Below are 14,126 nucleotides of genomic sequence, written 5' to 3'. Positions count from 1 at the left end.
ATGCACATTAAAAGAAATGTGGAGAAGGGGAGCGGGAAAGACCATATAAATGGAATGTTTGAGTTGTATGTGAGAAGGGATTAAATACTGGTTTTGTCTCTTCAGCTAGGAGGACGATGTTGACTTCTCACAATACGAGAGCTGGGGGACGTGAAGTGATAGGATAGGTTTAAAGTAAACAAGTCACTTCCCACAGAGAGCGTAATAAAAATACCAGAGTCATTGCTGTAGGTGGTTGTGGAGACCCAAAGTATCAACAGATTAAAAAAAGCAAGGAGAGAAACTGTCTAGCAGTTGTATCCTTCAGAAGTGCCAACAGCTTCGTCTTTAGTCACTGGATGATTTACCAAAACTGTGGATGCAATTTCTGCATGTTTGATAAACAAAGCAACTGTTAAGTGTTGTTAGGTGCTATAATTAACTTAGCAAAGTTTAAACATGGTGATTTTTAAAATCTAGATTATCTGCATTGGTCTTGGTAACCTGACTCGTGTACAAAAGCCTTTTGTGGGAGTGTCTGAGTAAGCATACTTCTAAAGCTTTTTTTAATAACTTGTAGCTTTCATGTTCAGAATATGCAAGCTATATGGAACAGAGGGGTGCACTTTGGCCTTGTTAACTTTGTGGCATCTCTTCTTGATCCCAGTGTAAGAAGTGCCTTTATATGATATAATCTCATATTCCCTCAGCCCTGCCTCTACCTACGGTGCCTGCTAGTTAGTTTTGTGCAGGTTACTACTGTATCTGAACATTTAAAGCTGGCTGCAGCAAAAATAACTCATTAAAATGAAACTAACCCTGTGAAGTAGAAAAGATGAAGGGAAATTAATATAGAGAGCAAACATTTTGGACTCCATACAATACTGTAGATACAAAACCCCCCAAAAGGTACCAAGGGATTGTAATGGTGCTAACAGCCATTCATCAGCATCTGCCAGGACCCGTTCCGTCCGAAGTGCCAATTCAGTTGGCTGATCTGAGGTGCCCTCTTGTACTTGCACTTGAATGAGCAAAGTTGTAGAATAAATTGGGTGGGAAGGGACCTGGAGATCAGCTCTTCCAAACTGCTGTGCAGAGCAAGGCCAGCTTTGGAGTTGGATCCACACTGAATACAGCCCAGTACATCCTGAGTCCAGTGCCTGGTAATTGAAGATCATTGTATGAAGCATTTAAAGCCAAACCTGTGGTGAAACAGGATATGGGAGACTACTTAGGCTTGTGTTTTTATCGCTTTGTGTATTTGAGGCAGAAGTAACAGAATTTTTGAAGGTGTTGGGTTTGTTGGTTTTGTTTATAGACGTTAGCTTATACCAGTGAGCATCAAAGTCTGTCTTCAGAGAAGGCGTGACAGGGAATAAGTGATTAACTTACTACTCTTTCTCTCCCCCACCAGATCGTATACTGAAAGAATCCAGCAAAGTTTTTGAAGATGTTTTGGAAAGCTTTTACTCCATTGATTGTATTAAGTCCCAGTTTGAAGCTTGGCGCTCAAAGTACTTCGCTTCTTATAAGGATGCTTACATTGGCCTCTGTTTACCAAAGCTGTTTAACCCTTTAATCCGACTTCAGCTTCTTATCTGGACTCCTTTGGAGGTAAGGCCCTCTGCAAGCAACTTCAACATAAGCTTCTCTATAGAGGTTCTTTCACAGTCCTGCAGAGCAAAGTAAAAGCACTTTTCATAACTGTGTGTTGTAGGCATGAAATTTAAAGTGTGAGCCTCTCTTGGGGTGTGGTGGTTTAGCCCTGGCTGGAGGCCAGACGCCCACCGAAGTCAGTCTGTTACTCCCCTTCTTAGTTGGACAGGGGAGAAAATATATATTAAGAGGCTCAGGAGTCAAAATAAGGACAGGGAGAGATCATTCGGTCATCCACGGCATGGGCAGAACAGATTCAACACAAAGTGACGAAGGCAGAGATAAACAACCTAATTTATTACACTACACTACAAAGAAGAAAAAAACTGGAGTTGGGAGCACGACCAGATCCTAAACCAAACATAACCAGATCTTAAAACACTTTTCCCCCCACCCCTCCCTTAGCAGACTTTAGTGAGGGTTTTGCTCCCTTCTTCCCCCTGTTCTCAGTACAGGGGGGGCAGGGACTGGGGAAGATGGGGTTCTTGGTAGCACCTTCCCCACACCCCTCCATTCTAAGCAGACTTGCCTTTAGCCATGGTCTTGCTCCCTTCTTCCCCCTGCTCACAGTACAGGGGGGCAGGGACTGGGAAAAGTGGGGTTCTCGGTTACTTCTTCATGAGCTGTTTTCCTCTTTCAGATCTTAAAACACCTCTAACCTCCCTCCCCACTCTCTTCTTAGCAGACTTCACTCTAGTCATGATTTCATTCCCATCTTCACCCCAATCACAGCACAGGGGTGCAGGGACTGGGAGATGGGGGCTTTGGTCAGTCCCATGCAAGTTGGTTTCCCTCTCGGCTGGGGTAGGGAGGGAGGGGGAGGCATTCATTCCACAGCCTCCCCCTGCTGCACCGTGGGGTCTCACCCACAGGAGATAGAGAAGCTCATGGAGGACTAACATGAATCCTTTCCCCAGGGCTTTATCTATTCACCAGCTGCCCTGGCGTGAGTCACTGCTATGGTGGGCAGTCATAAATCACAATGTCTCTCAGTCCCAGTACTCTGTGGGGTCACCAACCTCCCCCAGCAAACCTGTTCTGGTGCAAATCTCTCTCTCTCTCATTTCTGTGTCTCTGATTCTCCTCATGGCTGCAAGTGCTGGCAGGGGCTTATCCCACCGTAGGGTCACAGCATCTCCTCTATGTCTCCACCTGTTCCATCCAGCGTGGAGCCCCTCCACGGGCTGCAGGTGGGGTCTAGGCCTTTTCCATGGGTTTCTCCATGGGCTGCAGGGGCATCTTTCTCTCCGGCACCTGGGCCGCCTCCTCCCCTGCCCTGTTCAGGCCTTGGTGTCTGCACAGCTCGGTACATCTTCTCGCTCCCTTCTCCGGTGGCAAAATGCAGCTGCTTCTGGGTTGTTTTCTCCTCTATGTGATTCTCAGAGGCGCTTTGACTGTCTCTGGGGCTGCGACTTTGGCCTTGAATTGCTCGTTGTTTATAGTTTAGGCTGGCAGAAAACTCTTAACTGCTGCTTAAAGAAACGGTCTCAGCAGCACAGCCTCACAAAACTGCAACATGGGGTGAGATCCTTCTGCAGAGTTTCTGGGCTGTTGTCCCATGTGTTTGCAGCAGGCCAGAGTTCAGTTCAGCACATGCCAGTACCTTCTTAGTGAATGCTGTAGACCAGAAGGCCAGAGTGCTGCTTAAGCAATACATTTACGTTTTAAAATACTTTAAACTGTGATTCTAAAGATGTTGTTTCTTCAGAAGTGGAGCTAAGAAGCCTGTTTTTATGTTGACTTACAACCTGTGTTTCTATATTAGACATATTTTTCTCTCACCTTCATACCCTGTAGAACTCTGGCTGGCAATTTTCATGTCTTCCTCATAGTACTTGCTGCCCAGTTATTAGGTAGGGTACATGGGGAGGAGCAGGACAGCATTGTTGCACCCCTGGTACATGTTCATTGTCCAGCCTGCGTGTGTGTGCTGACGTGAGTAGCCATCAGGGCAAACAGTTCAAGGTAGCTTTTGACTCACACTCTGTTCTTCCTACCAGCAAAAGCTCTCATAAGGTATTTCTGCTGCAGTCAAGAGCTTATTTTCACAGTACTGGTAGAGACTTTTTTTCTCCCATACTGGCTTTTCCTGGGGAATGGAATTGAGTGTGAGTGCATAAGCTTGGTTTTGGTTTTTTTGTTGTTGGTTTGTTTGGGGGTTTTTTGTTGATTGTTGTTGGTTTGGTTTGGTTTGGTTTTTTTTAGAAGACTGGGCTAATAAGGCAAATAGACTTCTTCCCTTTCAAAACTTAGCTCATCTGTAGCCCAGTCAGCAGATGTGTCAGGTTATCTCACATATGTTTGAATCTCTCCTTTTTCAGAAATTTTTTTTTTCCTTAACTACTAAGTTAGGTAGAAAATATGAAGAGATATTTGTATAAGGGGATCTTCTGTTGCCTCTGCTGATTGCAGAGGAAGGGAAGCACAAGTCTTCTTTAGAGAGCATTTGAATAGGCAAGGGGAAATCTTTGAAGACGACCTCATTATATTTAAAACTGGTTTTGTACATTCTCCCTTCCCCTGTGCTATTTCTATGTGAGTTCCCAGGCTGGCAAAACAAGTTAGTTGTTGATATGGTACAGAATTCTCAAATCTAGTAATTTTCACTGCTGTGTGTTATTGGCCCTGGTAAGCACTTTAAGTTAGAGAGATGACAAGGCATTCATAAGAAGAGGTTTTTAATACAGAAAGTGTAACTTTATCATACAGCGTAAACTAACTACACATCTCACTTCAATCTGTGGGCTTTTATTTGGCTTAGATGTAATTAGAAGTTAAAAGCTGTATGGCAGTGGTCACTAAAGTCTTGCTTTCACCATTTTCACTTTCCTTGGAGGTGCTGGTGGCTGTAGAATGAGTTGGTTTGTTTGGCTGATCGTGGGAAGTTGCCCTTGCTCCCCAATTAGTAGTGACGGGGCAAAGAGGCAGAACATTTTCTTCCCAGGAATCAGCTTTGCCCAGTTTTGAAGGAAGTAATACCACAGCTTCACAATAGGGGAGTCAGAGTGGGTGAAGTAATTTGCCTGTCCTTGTGCCAGATTACGATATGGTTTGGTTTTGAAGTGGCTGCTGTTGTTACTTCCCGTGCAGGCGGGTACCTGACACACAGACAAAAAGGATTAGGTTTTCCAGTTGTTGCTGTGCTTCTCAGTTGTGGATTGCCCTGCCTGCTCATCACACTTGGTAGACTGTTTTAAAGCAGTTTTGTGAGTGTATCATACTTACATATATAATACTGCAGGTTTTTTTAATGTTGACTCCAAATATCAGTTTAGGAGTCTAACCTGAATTCTTTTTGTATTTAGGGCAAGTGTCGAGATTTTGAGACTATGTTGTGGTTTGAATCATTGCTGTTTTATGGCTGTGAAGAACAGGAGCAAGTGAAAGATGATGCTGATATTTCACTGTTGCCTACCATTGTAGAGAGAGTTGTTCTTCCTAAATTAACAGGTATAGTCTTAGAAAGTGGGGAAAAAAGGGGGGGTGTAAGCTGATACTTGTTTGTGCTTTTGGATTTTACTTGTTTGTAAATTACTCCCTCACTGTCTTAGTAGCTACATTTGAGTATTTGCAAAAAGTGGGGTAATTCTTTAATCTTTTACAGTGATTTCTGAAAATATATGGGATCCTTTTTCTACAACACAAACATCTAGAATGGTGGCAATTGTGCAGAAGCTAGTAGATGGATATCCTTCAGTGGTCAATGCAGAAAACAAAAATACACAAGTAAGTTGCTGTCTTTGTAAATATCTTGCTGTAAGTTAAGGAATTTAGGTATATCTTTAATCTACTATATTGGAGAGCACCACATCCTTAGTGAGGAGCAAGAGGGAGAATTTTGCAGTTATATGGTGCTCAGCAGCCTAGTTACAGCGAGTCAAGTAGAGTGATTAGTTAGGAGAAGGAATTCAGTGATGTCTCCCCCAAATAGATGCTAGAGATAAAAAGATACCTAATGTTCTAAGACTCAGTGGTCTGCAGTTCTGTTTTAAGGGTCAGCCTAAGTAGTCAGGCTTTCCTTTTTCTTTTTTGTTTTTTTTTTTTTTTAGGTTTTTATAACCTTTTCCAATGTATTGCTTTGGAATCCGATTGTTTTACTTGTAAGAGCCGATGTTGTGAGTTCAGGTGTCATAGCGAATGAAATGTGCGTATTACCTTTGGAGTAATGGGAGATAGGCCAAAGGGCATGTGCACAGGGAAGTTAGCAGAAGATTAAAAATTACAAAACCCTGACTTCACAGGAACTAATCATGTAGCCAGACTTAACCATAGAGCAATTCCATTGACTTCAGTTTTTTGAAAGTGTCACATTTTAGCTCTGTTAATTATTGTAGGCCTTTCTAAGACTTTATTTATATGTGGGCCTAAACATGTGTTGCTTTTACTGCTAGGGTCACAAATGTTCTTTGTTGCTTTGAAAAATCAATTTTTGGGTAGCTAACTACTGAGCAGTGCTTTGAACGCTTCTAAAAATATATGTATGTATCTGTTTCAGATGCTTTTAAAGGCATTGTTGCTAAGAATGAGGAGAACACTAGATGATGATGTATTCATGCCCTTATATCCAAAAAAGTAAGTGTGCTTTCAACTGTGACAAACACCTTTATTAGCAAGTTGGTGTCTTATGTCTGTAGCTACCAGGGCTTTTTCCCAGTATGGCTCGCTGGCTGGATACAGGAGCTCTTTCATTGTCATGCTGTGAGGATTTAGCAAAGGCAAGCAGGATAGAAGGGAATATTTATAGAAATGATCTGTGTGTGGGAAGGAGGAAACCAGCAAACTCCAGACAGAGGTGGTCGTGGTTGCTCATTAAAGAAATCTCTTACTTTCCAGCATCTTAGAAAACAAGAACTCTGGTCCATATTTGTTTTTCCAACGTCAGTTTTGGTCCTCTGTTAAGGTAAGTCAGTAAACACATCTGGTAAATCTTTGGTCTGGACATCATAGTATTAAATTCTTCTTCAAATCTATAGAAAATACAGATGGAATTGCTTTAACTTTACTTGGAAGAGCTCTAAATGAGGATTCTTAGCCTTGGACAGTGCACTTGTGCCATCTTCAGTAGGTTGCTGAATGGCAGCAACATCGTATTAACTTGTATGTTGGGGGTTTACTGAGCCTACTCAGCCCATTTTTTTTAAATGTCATTCTGCATGTCGGAATAAAATCTGATGCTTTTATTTCCCTTATGGAGGAATGAGAGCGTTTGGCTTGTTTGTTTTGTTTATATATTTATATAGTATGAGAATCTTCATAAAAATAACTTGGCCCCTTTTGGGAAACTCACTGCTATTTGTAAAGGGCAAAAGCTTTTCTAATCTTAGTTTAATTGAAATGATAAAGGTTGTGAAAGAAAGTCTCTCTATGTGGAATGTGCAATATAGAGTCTGCAAAGGTCTGTAAGAAGCTAAGACTGTTGTAGTTTATTTCAAATAAAAGGCTGTGAAGAAAATTATCGCTCAGCTAAACAGGCCTGTGATTGAACTGCTGACCTCCATGTTTACACAAACAACTCTTCTTTGGAGTTTTCTATTTAAATTGCAGCAGTGATGGAGACTGTATTCCAAATAGGTTTGCAAATACTTCGGTTACTTAAAATATTTGGCACTGAATTCTTTCACTTTGAAGTAAAAGTCAACTTCTTAAGTGCTGTCTGGAGCAAAAAATGCCCAAAGCCCGCTTTCTAAACTGCTGTTATTAAAAATGAAGCAAAGTGCTTGTTCAGGGCTTGTGTGTCTTTTAAGAATGAAATCCCCTGCTTCTAGCAATCTCTGCCAGAGCCTGGGCAGCTCGGAAGCATGCACGCCGTTACCACTGTTTTATTTTAGGGAAGCACTGAGAACAGCCCCCCTGTGCTAGCGAGTCAGTTACAGCTGCCCAGGCGAGCAGGAACAGCTGCTGGGAGGCCGGGGCTCCTTCCCTGCCCTGCAGCAGTAACCTGCTGACCATGTCTGCTTGTGCGAGGCTGGCAGCCGCTGTCCGCCGGCCACAGGCCAGTGGGGAGCAGCAGCTGTACAGCTGGCTTAGCCAGCACGGCCCGGTGACGCCTTCTGTCACCTATTACCCCATGCCTTGGAAATAGGATGTGTTGGCAGCGTAGCTGGGCATTCCGTTGACAAGGAGGGGCTGTGAATTTGCCCCTGGGTGGCATATGCTAGCTCTCACTTGGCTTGACATTGACACCACATTTTGAGAACAAGATGGCTTAAAACTTTTAATCCTTTTTTTTTTTTTTCTTGTACAAAACATGAGCAAAGTTGTGGTGGGGCTGGTTGCATGAGAATTCATAACACTCTTAAGCTGGTACTTTAAGGCTTCTGAACAGTTTTGAAACTGCCAGAGGGTATATTTCCACTGCTTACCTTGGCCTTGCTGTTGCATTTGAAGAGGCTCTAGAGTGTTTGTTCAACTTCCCTGTTTCCGTGTGTTTTTCCATGCTTATTTTCTGTCTTGTGTTTTCAGTTATTAGGAAACTTTCTCCAGTGGTATGGAATCCTTTCAAACAAAACTCTCCAGGAACTGTCAATAGACGGCCTGCTAAATAGATACATTCTTATGGCTTTCCAAAACTCTGAGTATGGAGAGGACAGCATTAAGAAAGCTCAAAGCGTGAGTAAAATCAAACCATGTTTCAAACTACTTGAAATTAGTGAGTTAAGGAAAAATGTAGATAAAATGTGATTTTTGACTATAAAATCCTGGCTTTGATAGATCAATATTGTAATGTCAGTGGGAAAATAGATATTTTTTTTTTTTTAAAATACAGAAACTAAACAAGCAAGCTTCTCTTGTTCATACCTGTTGACGGTTTAGGTTTCAATGTTTTACTGCTTGAATTTTGGACCTTATACACTTATACACCATGCCCCCGCCCCCTTTACCCCCACTTTCATACAGTTGGACCTTGTCAGTACAATCTTACCTGACAGACTTTGCAAATCACATTAAATAGCTTTTTTAAAAAAAAAACATTGTTGCATATTGTTTAACTTTCTTTTTCCTGTTATGTCTAGGTAATTGCTTGCTTTCCCAAACAGTGGTTCGCTAATCTAAAAGGAGACAAGACTATTTCTCAGTTAGAAAACTTCTGTAGATACCTTGTTCATCTGGCTGATACAATTTATAGGAACAGCATCGGTTGTTCTGATGTAGAGAAGAGAAATGCAAGGTAACTTCTTTGGACTTAATGCCCTATCTTGCACTGCAATTCTTGGGTTGTTCTGCTGATGCACACAAACATGGGTGAATTTCTCTGTGCTACTGCACGTCTTTAGAAACAACTCTTAATTCCAACATCAAAAATTCTGTGGTATGGTAGATGGGCAGATTTTTAAGGTGTCTGAAAACAGCGATTCCTAGAAACCTTGAAAGTTCCTAGCACGTTCTGCAGTACTGTTTAGCATCACTGATTCTGGCAAATTTTGTGGTTACTGCTCTTGCACTGTTTCACCTTGTTGCAGATTCCCACATAATGGCTTCTAAATTACAAACTGTGCTTTTGTACTGCAGTACCAAAGCTCTGGCTTTATTTACACAACCAACTAGATGAACCTGTTTTCCCTTAGATCAAAGAGTCATTTTACTTGTATCTGAGAACCAGCATAATTAGAAGTTCGGATGAGATGTGTAAATGTTACGTAAAAAGTAACCCGAAATGCTACGGGTATCTTGGGCTTTAAGTTCATCACTGCTTAAAAACCAAATCGTTGCACTGATACCCAGGAACCTAACAAGACTGGAAGTTTCTGTGCTATTGCATGAGGAGGAGAGGTTTCCAGGTCAATGGTTCGGTTGTTCCAGCAAACCTGAAACTTGGAAAGACGAACCCTTGCTACCTGCATTAGTCATTCCTGATAATTGAACTTGCTTGAGCCGTTGCTGAGTCGCTCTTCAATTATTGAGGCTCTCAGGGGCATTAGATCCTTCCCTCTTTTTGATCTTAGGCATAGGACTAAGACAGGGAGACAAGCATTTCCGTTAGCCAAGCTTTCTCTGCTGCAGTTCAGGAGGAGGGTTTGTTCCTGCTATCAGTTTGTTTTACTGTTGCTGTGCTGGTTATTAGATACTTTTCTGTCCTTAGAGACACTTTTAGCTGTGGTGAATGAATCATCTGGTTTCAGAGAACAGCAAGCTTTGGCGCCCGCTGGGTTGTGCTGAAGCAACTTTTTATCTGCTCACAGGTTATGCTTCAGAACTGTGTGTCCGCAGTGTAACAGCAGTGTTACCTACCGATTTAAATTTCCCCAGGAGTCAGATTCAGAGAGGACTTGTTTCTCTTTTCCTTTCTAAAAGCAAAATGACTAGCCTGGAATGGTGCTGGAATTGAAATGAAGGAGTTGAGAGAGAATCCAGTAGAGATCAAACTTTCTCTCTTTTTGGTAGCCTGTTTCTAAATGTGAAAGAATTTTCTTTACTAGATGAAATGATAACTCAGTAGAACTTTGTATTGGAAGAGAAACATCCAATTAATCCTTTTCCCGTATTAAGCAGAAAAATATAATCCTGCAGCAGGAAACACTACTTTTTATAACCAAAGAATATAATGTCTTTTCATATAAGACCCAGTACAGTTATTGAAAAAGGCATTAACTTCTGCTGATAAGGGAAGTACATCCTTACCTATGTCTGCTGGTGCTAGTTTTCCAAATGCTGGATGCTTTTTCACAGGTCAGCCAGGTTCCTTTTTAAGATTAATTTTGAACTTTTAGTGGGTTTTGTGCAACTGTTCTAAATTTCACGTCCATCCTCCTAGCAAGATGCCAAAATTGGTTTTGACAGCTGAAAAAATACGGTTCTCCCAGCAGTTTGCTTGCTGTGAGCTTCCTGGATTGGCCTGGGCTGTAACACAGTTCACTGGCGGTGAGCTCCTCACCCTTTTAAGGCACGCCTTAAAGCTTACTTGCTGCCTTTGGGGTTAGGGTTTTGGGGTTTTTTTTGGCTTACACAGTAGTGACTAAGAGAGTTGTGACTCACTGCATGGTGCTATAAGCAATCCATGACTTTGTCTTGAGGTTATACTGCATCTAGTAGTAAACCATATTGTATGATTAATTCCCACTCCCAAAATAAATGCTTCGATTTCAGTACAAGGCTCATAACCCACTTACCAGACTAAGCAAGCGGAGGAGGAGGAGGAGGAGGAGAACTAGTTTGCTATATGGATTCATAACGTCAACTGCTGTTGAAATACTAGTGCTTGTCCATGATTGTTGCGTTGCTGTATTGACTTCTCCTCCCTCTTTCTTAGGGAGCACATAAAGCAGATCATAAAGCTTCTGGCAAGCATCCGAGCGCTGGATCACGCTGTGACCGTCGCGAATGATCACAACGTCAAAGAGCTAAAGATTTTGATAGAAGGAAAATAAGACTTTTTCCAGCAACTCATTTTGAGCTTTAAAACCATTCCTGATGTGTAATTTATGTACATATGTAAAGTTTCTTAAACTGTAAAGTATTGATCTTTGTTTTAATACAAAGTGCATTCTTATATACAGCATCCTTACGAAAAAAAATTAAAACTTTGAAATCAAAAAAATGGAATCCCAAGATTGTCATATTTCCAGAAATCAAATTTTCCGTAAAGTTTTTCAGAATCTTGTTTACAAGAAATACTTTGTACCCCTGATTAGTCGCCCTCTACTCCTGTTAATTGTTCCATGGTTAACTGGAATGTGTATAATATATTACATGTAATGCAGTGTATGCATATATTTATACCACCATGTTGCTTTCACACTGGATGTAGAGATCTTGTACTGTTGGGATAAGCTTTTCATTTGCTAAAAGAATACCTATTTTGACAATAAAATGATCATATTATTGGTCAAAGGGCTGGCAAAACATTTCAACTACGTGAAAGTCATTTGAGCTGAAGAGTGGAGATGCTCTCAAATGGAGCCTGGCCTTCAAAAAGCAGCTGTGCTGTGATTAAATTGGCATAGCTAAAACAGTACTTGCATTCAGAATATGGAACTCTGAAGACTATTCTTAGAAACAAACAGAAAGGGAAACATAAACCAATGCTTAATTGGGTTGTTGGGTTGGGGTTTTTTTAGAACTTGTGATTATTGTGCAGATAAACACGGCACCGTATCCCAAGCCTTCCCCCCCCCCCCCATCTTTCATTTTGTAGGGGTAACAGTTTACCCATGAGTTCTGGACCCTCGTTCTTTGTGCGAGTTGGTTAAATTAACTGTGTCCTCTTTTTTTTTTTTCTTTGCTGTTTTTTTTGTGTTTGGGTTTTTTTTTCCCAGCCCCATAACTTCATACCTCAAATCTGTGTCTTCTGATCTGTATGGCTGAAGATGTCAAGACCAGTGAAGGTGATGAAAAGTTTATCTCCAATGATTTGAAGTACTGATATCATAGTAAATATTCAAATGTTACACTTCCCATTAAATACCATCTAAGAATAGTCTTTATAAAAAGTTTTTAATTTAAATGTAAATTAACAAGAAAACACTTTTTTAAAAATCTGTTGATTTACACCAAAACACATCTTGGGGCCCCAGGCACAGGAACAGCTGTAGTAGCTTTGGATGAAGAGCTATTTCCAGGTGTGCCCTGCTCTTTTTCGGGGAGCTGTAGCAATAAATTGGCATACTGAGTAACATAAGAAATCATTGTATTTTATGCTCATGTCGTGGTATAAATGAGTATATTAAAAATGTACAATCTGTAACATGCACACTTCATTTGGACACTGAACAATTGCTTTTCTGAACTGTTGGGAGTGATGGAGTACATTCAGAAATACCTGCTTTTAAAAATTGTTTCAATAAACTCGTCTGTCAAGGAGCTTTTTGCAGTGCAACTTGGTAAGTTATTCCTTTAGGATGGAGGTAAAGGAAATGATAGGCGTGCTGGCTGGCTCTGTTTTAGAACATAAGAAAACCGTTGGATTTTTGCAATGAACTTTGAAAAAACAATAGGATAAACAGGATTCATAGACCTGCATAAAAGGCAGTAAAGGTATTTTGAAAGGTTATTGTGCTGGTACTTACATGATATAATAGTGGCAGGTTGGACCTTTTCTGTGCTTAAAATCTTGGTGGGGTTAGTATTTTGTTAGACTGAGGAGGACACAATGCATGCTACCAACATTTCTAAACAAACCTTTATACTTAAGTGACTTAATTGTCAGATTCAGTGTTGTAGAATGTTTGGTTGAGGGAAAGGTGGTTATCGAAATACTCTAAAGTGAGGTTTTTAATTTTTTTCTTATATATGGAGGAATAATGCTGTATGGAGAACTCTATGCATTTTAATGTGTCCCTGTCTTCCAGTCCCACGATCTCCAGGATGCAGGTTGCATAGCTCCGACACCTTGTGCCCAGTCTGGCTTGGCTATGATTTCTAGTCCAGCCTCTGCAGTATAAGGCTTGGTGAGGGTTAGCGTCCTGGCTTTAGGATAAAGATGTGAACCTAGGCTTATATAGTATGACAAAAGTGCTGCTGGTACTCAGAAGAGCTCCTACACTACCCTTACACCTGGGTTATATATGAGGGGTGCGTATACACAGTGGACAGAATGAAATGCACTCAAGCAGTTGTAAGGCTTGTGCCACTAAGTTAGCACCCAGTTGGACAGCTGTCCTTACTGTTTGCAGGGGAGCAAACAGCTCATAGTGTGATAGGGGTGGAGATGTCTTTGGATATTGCAGACAATGGAATTTCTTTTGACTGAAATGGCTGAAGGAGTTGACCTCTCAGGATGTATTAATGGAAGCACCCGTTGTGTACCGTCAGATTCCTGCAGAATAACAGAAAACCTCAAATGCTAAAGCTTTTCACTAGTTTTCCTACCTCTGGAATACCAACTGCCATCCAATCCTGAAGCAGCGAAGTGGCTGATTCAGAGATTTCAGCACTGGAAAATAAGGGAAGTACCTGACCAGGAGGTGTCAGTTGGATTTTCAATCACTGGGGGTAATAAAGCTCCAGAGGGTGCAGGAAAGGGGTTGGAGTGGGCACTTTCTTTTGGCACCAGGTATCTGTCACAAAAGGTGTCCCATTCAGAAAACACAGTCACCAGTAAGTAATCCATGTGCCCTGAGAGCCCCTTCAGCCTCTCTTTGTGGCCCTCCCAGGCGCCCTGCAGGATTGGCAGCCTGGGCTGATAAACTGACAGTAACTGGATTTGGTTTGGGAATTATGTTTATTCACACACTTTAGTGCCTCTCTGGGAAGAATGCTTCTAATGAGTCATTCCTGTGCTCTCCCAGGCTATAGTTCAGGGGTGAGAAAAGCTGTAGGGTCAAGCCAGTTTACATCCCAAACTTTGCTCTGCTTCTGTCTGTATACGTATCTATCTATCTACATATTTATACATAAGCTACAGAACTGGAGTGCAGGTGTGTAACCACACTCGGTAGGTGTGCACACTACAAATGCAGCTCCAGACTAGCAGAGCAGCAAAGCTCAAGGCATTTACTATTGAAGGTACAGGCGCTTTGCTCCAGTTTGGATTGTGAGTAGGACTAAGGCAGGGA

General features: G+C 41.5%; 1 protein-coding gene across 1 annotated transcript in view; it reads left to right on the top strand.

Annotated features, from left to right (window-relative positions):
* Positions 1-12,425, top strand: part of PAXBP1 (PAX3 and PAX7 binding protein 1) — a 28,612-nt gene extending 16,187 nt beyond the window's left edge. The window contains exons 11-18 of the mRNA XM_084279554.1: positions 1,394-1,593; positions 4,941-5,085; positions 5,240-5,361; positions 6,131-6,207; positions 6,469-6,535; positions 8,098-8,244; positions 8,649-8,803; positions 10,883-12,425. Of these exons, the coding sequence (XP_084135680.1) occupies positions 1,394-1,593; positions 4,941-5,085; positions 5,240-5,361; positions 6,131-6,207; positions 6,469-6,535; positions 8,098-8,244; positions 8,649-8,803; positions 10,883-11,000 (1,031 nt within the window). The 3' untranslated portion in view covers positions 11,001-12,425. The remainder of the gene's footprint in view (positions 1-1,393; positions 1,594-4,940; positions 5,086-5,239; positions 5,362-6,130; positions 6,208-6,468; positions 6,536-8,097; positions 8,245-8,648; positions 8,804-10,882) is intronic.
* The last annotated feature ends 1,701 nt before the right edge of the window (positions 12,426-14,126 follow it).

This window comes from Gallinula chloropus (assembly GCF_964237585.1).
Source record: "Gallinula chloropus genome assembly, chromosome: 1".
Classification (NCBI taxonomy): Eukaryota; Metazoa; Chordata; class Aves; order Gruiformes; family Rallidae; genus Gallinula; species Gallinula chloropus.
This window is presented reverse-complemented; position numbering and strand designations above follow the sequence as displayed.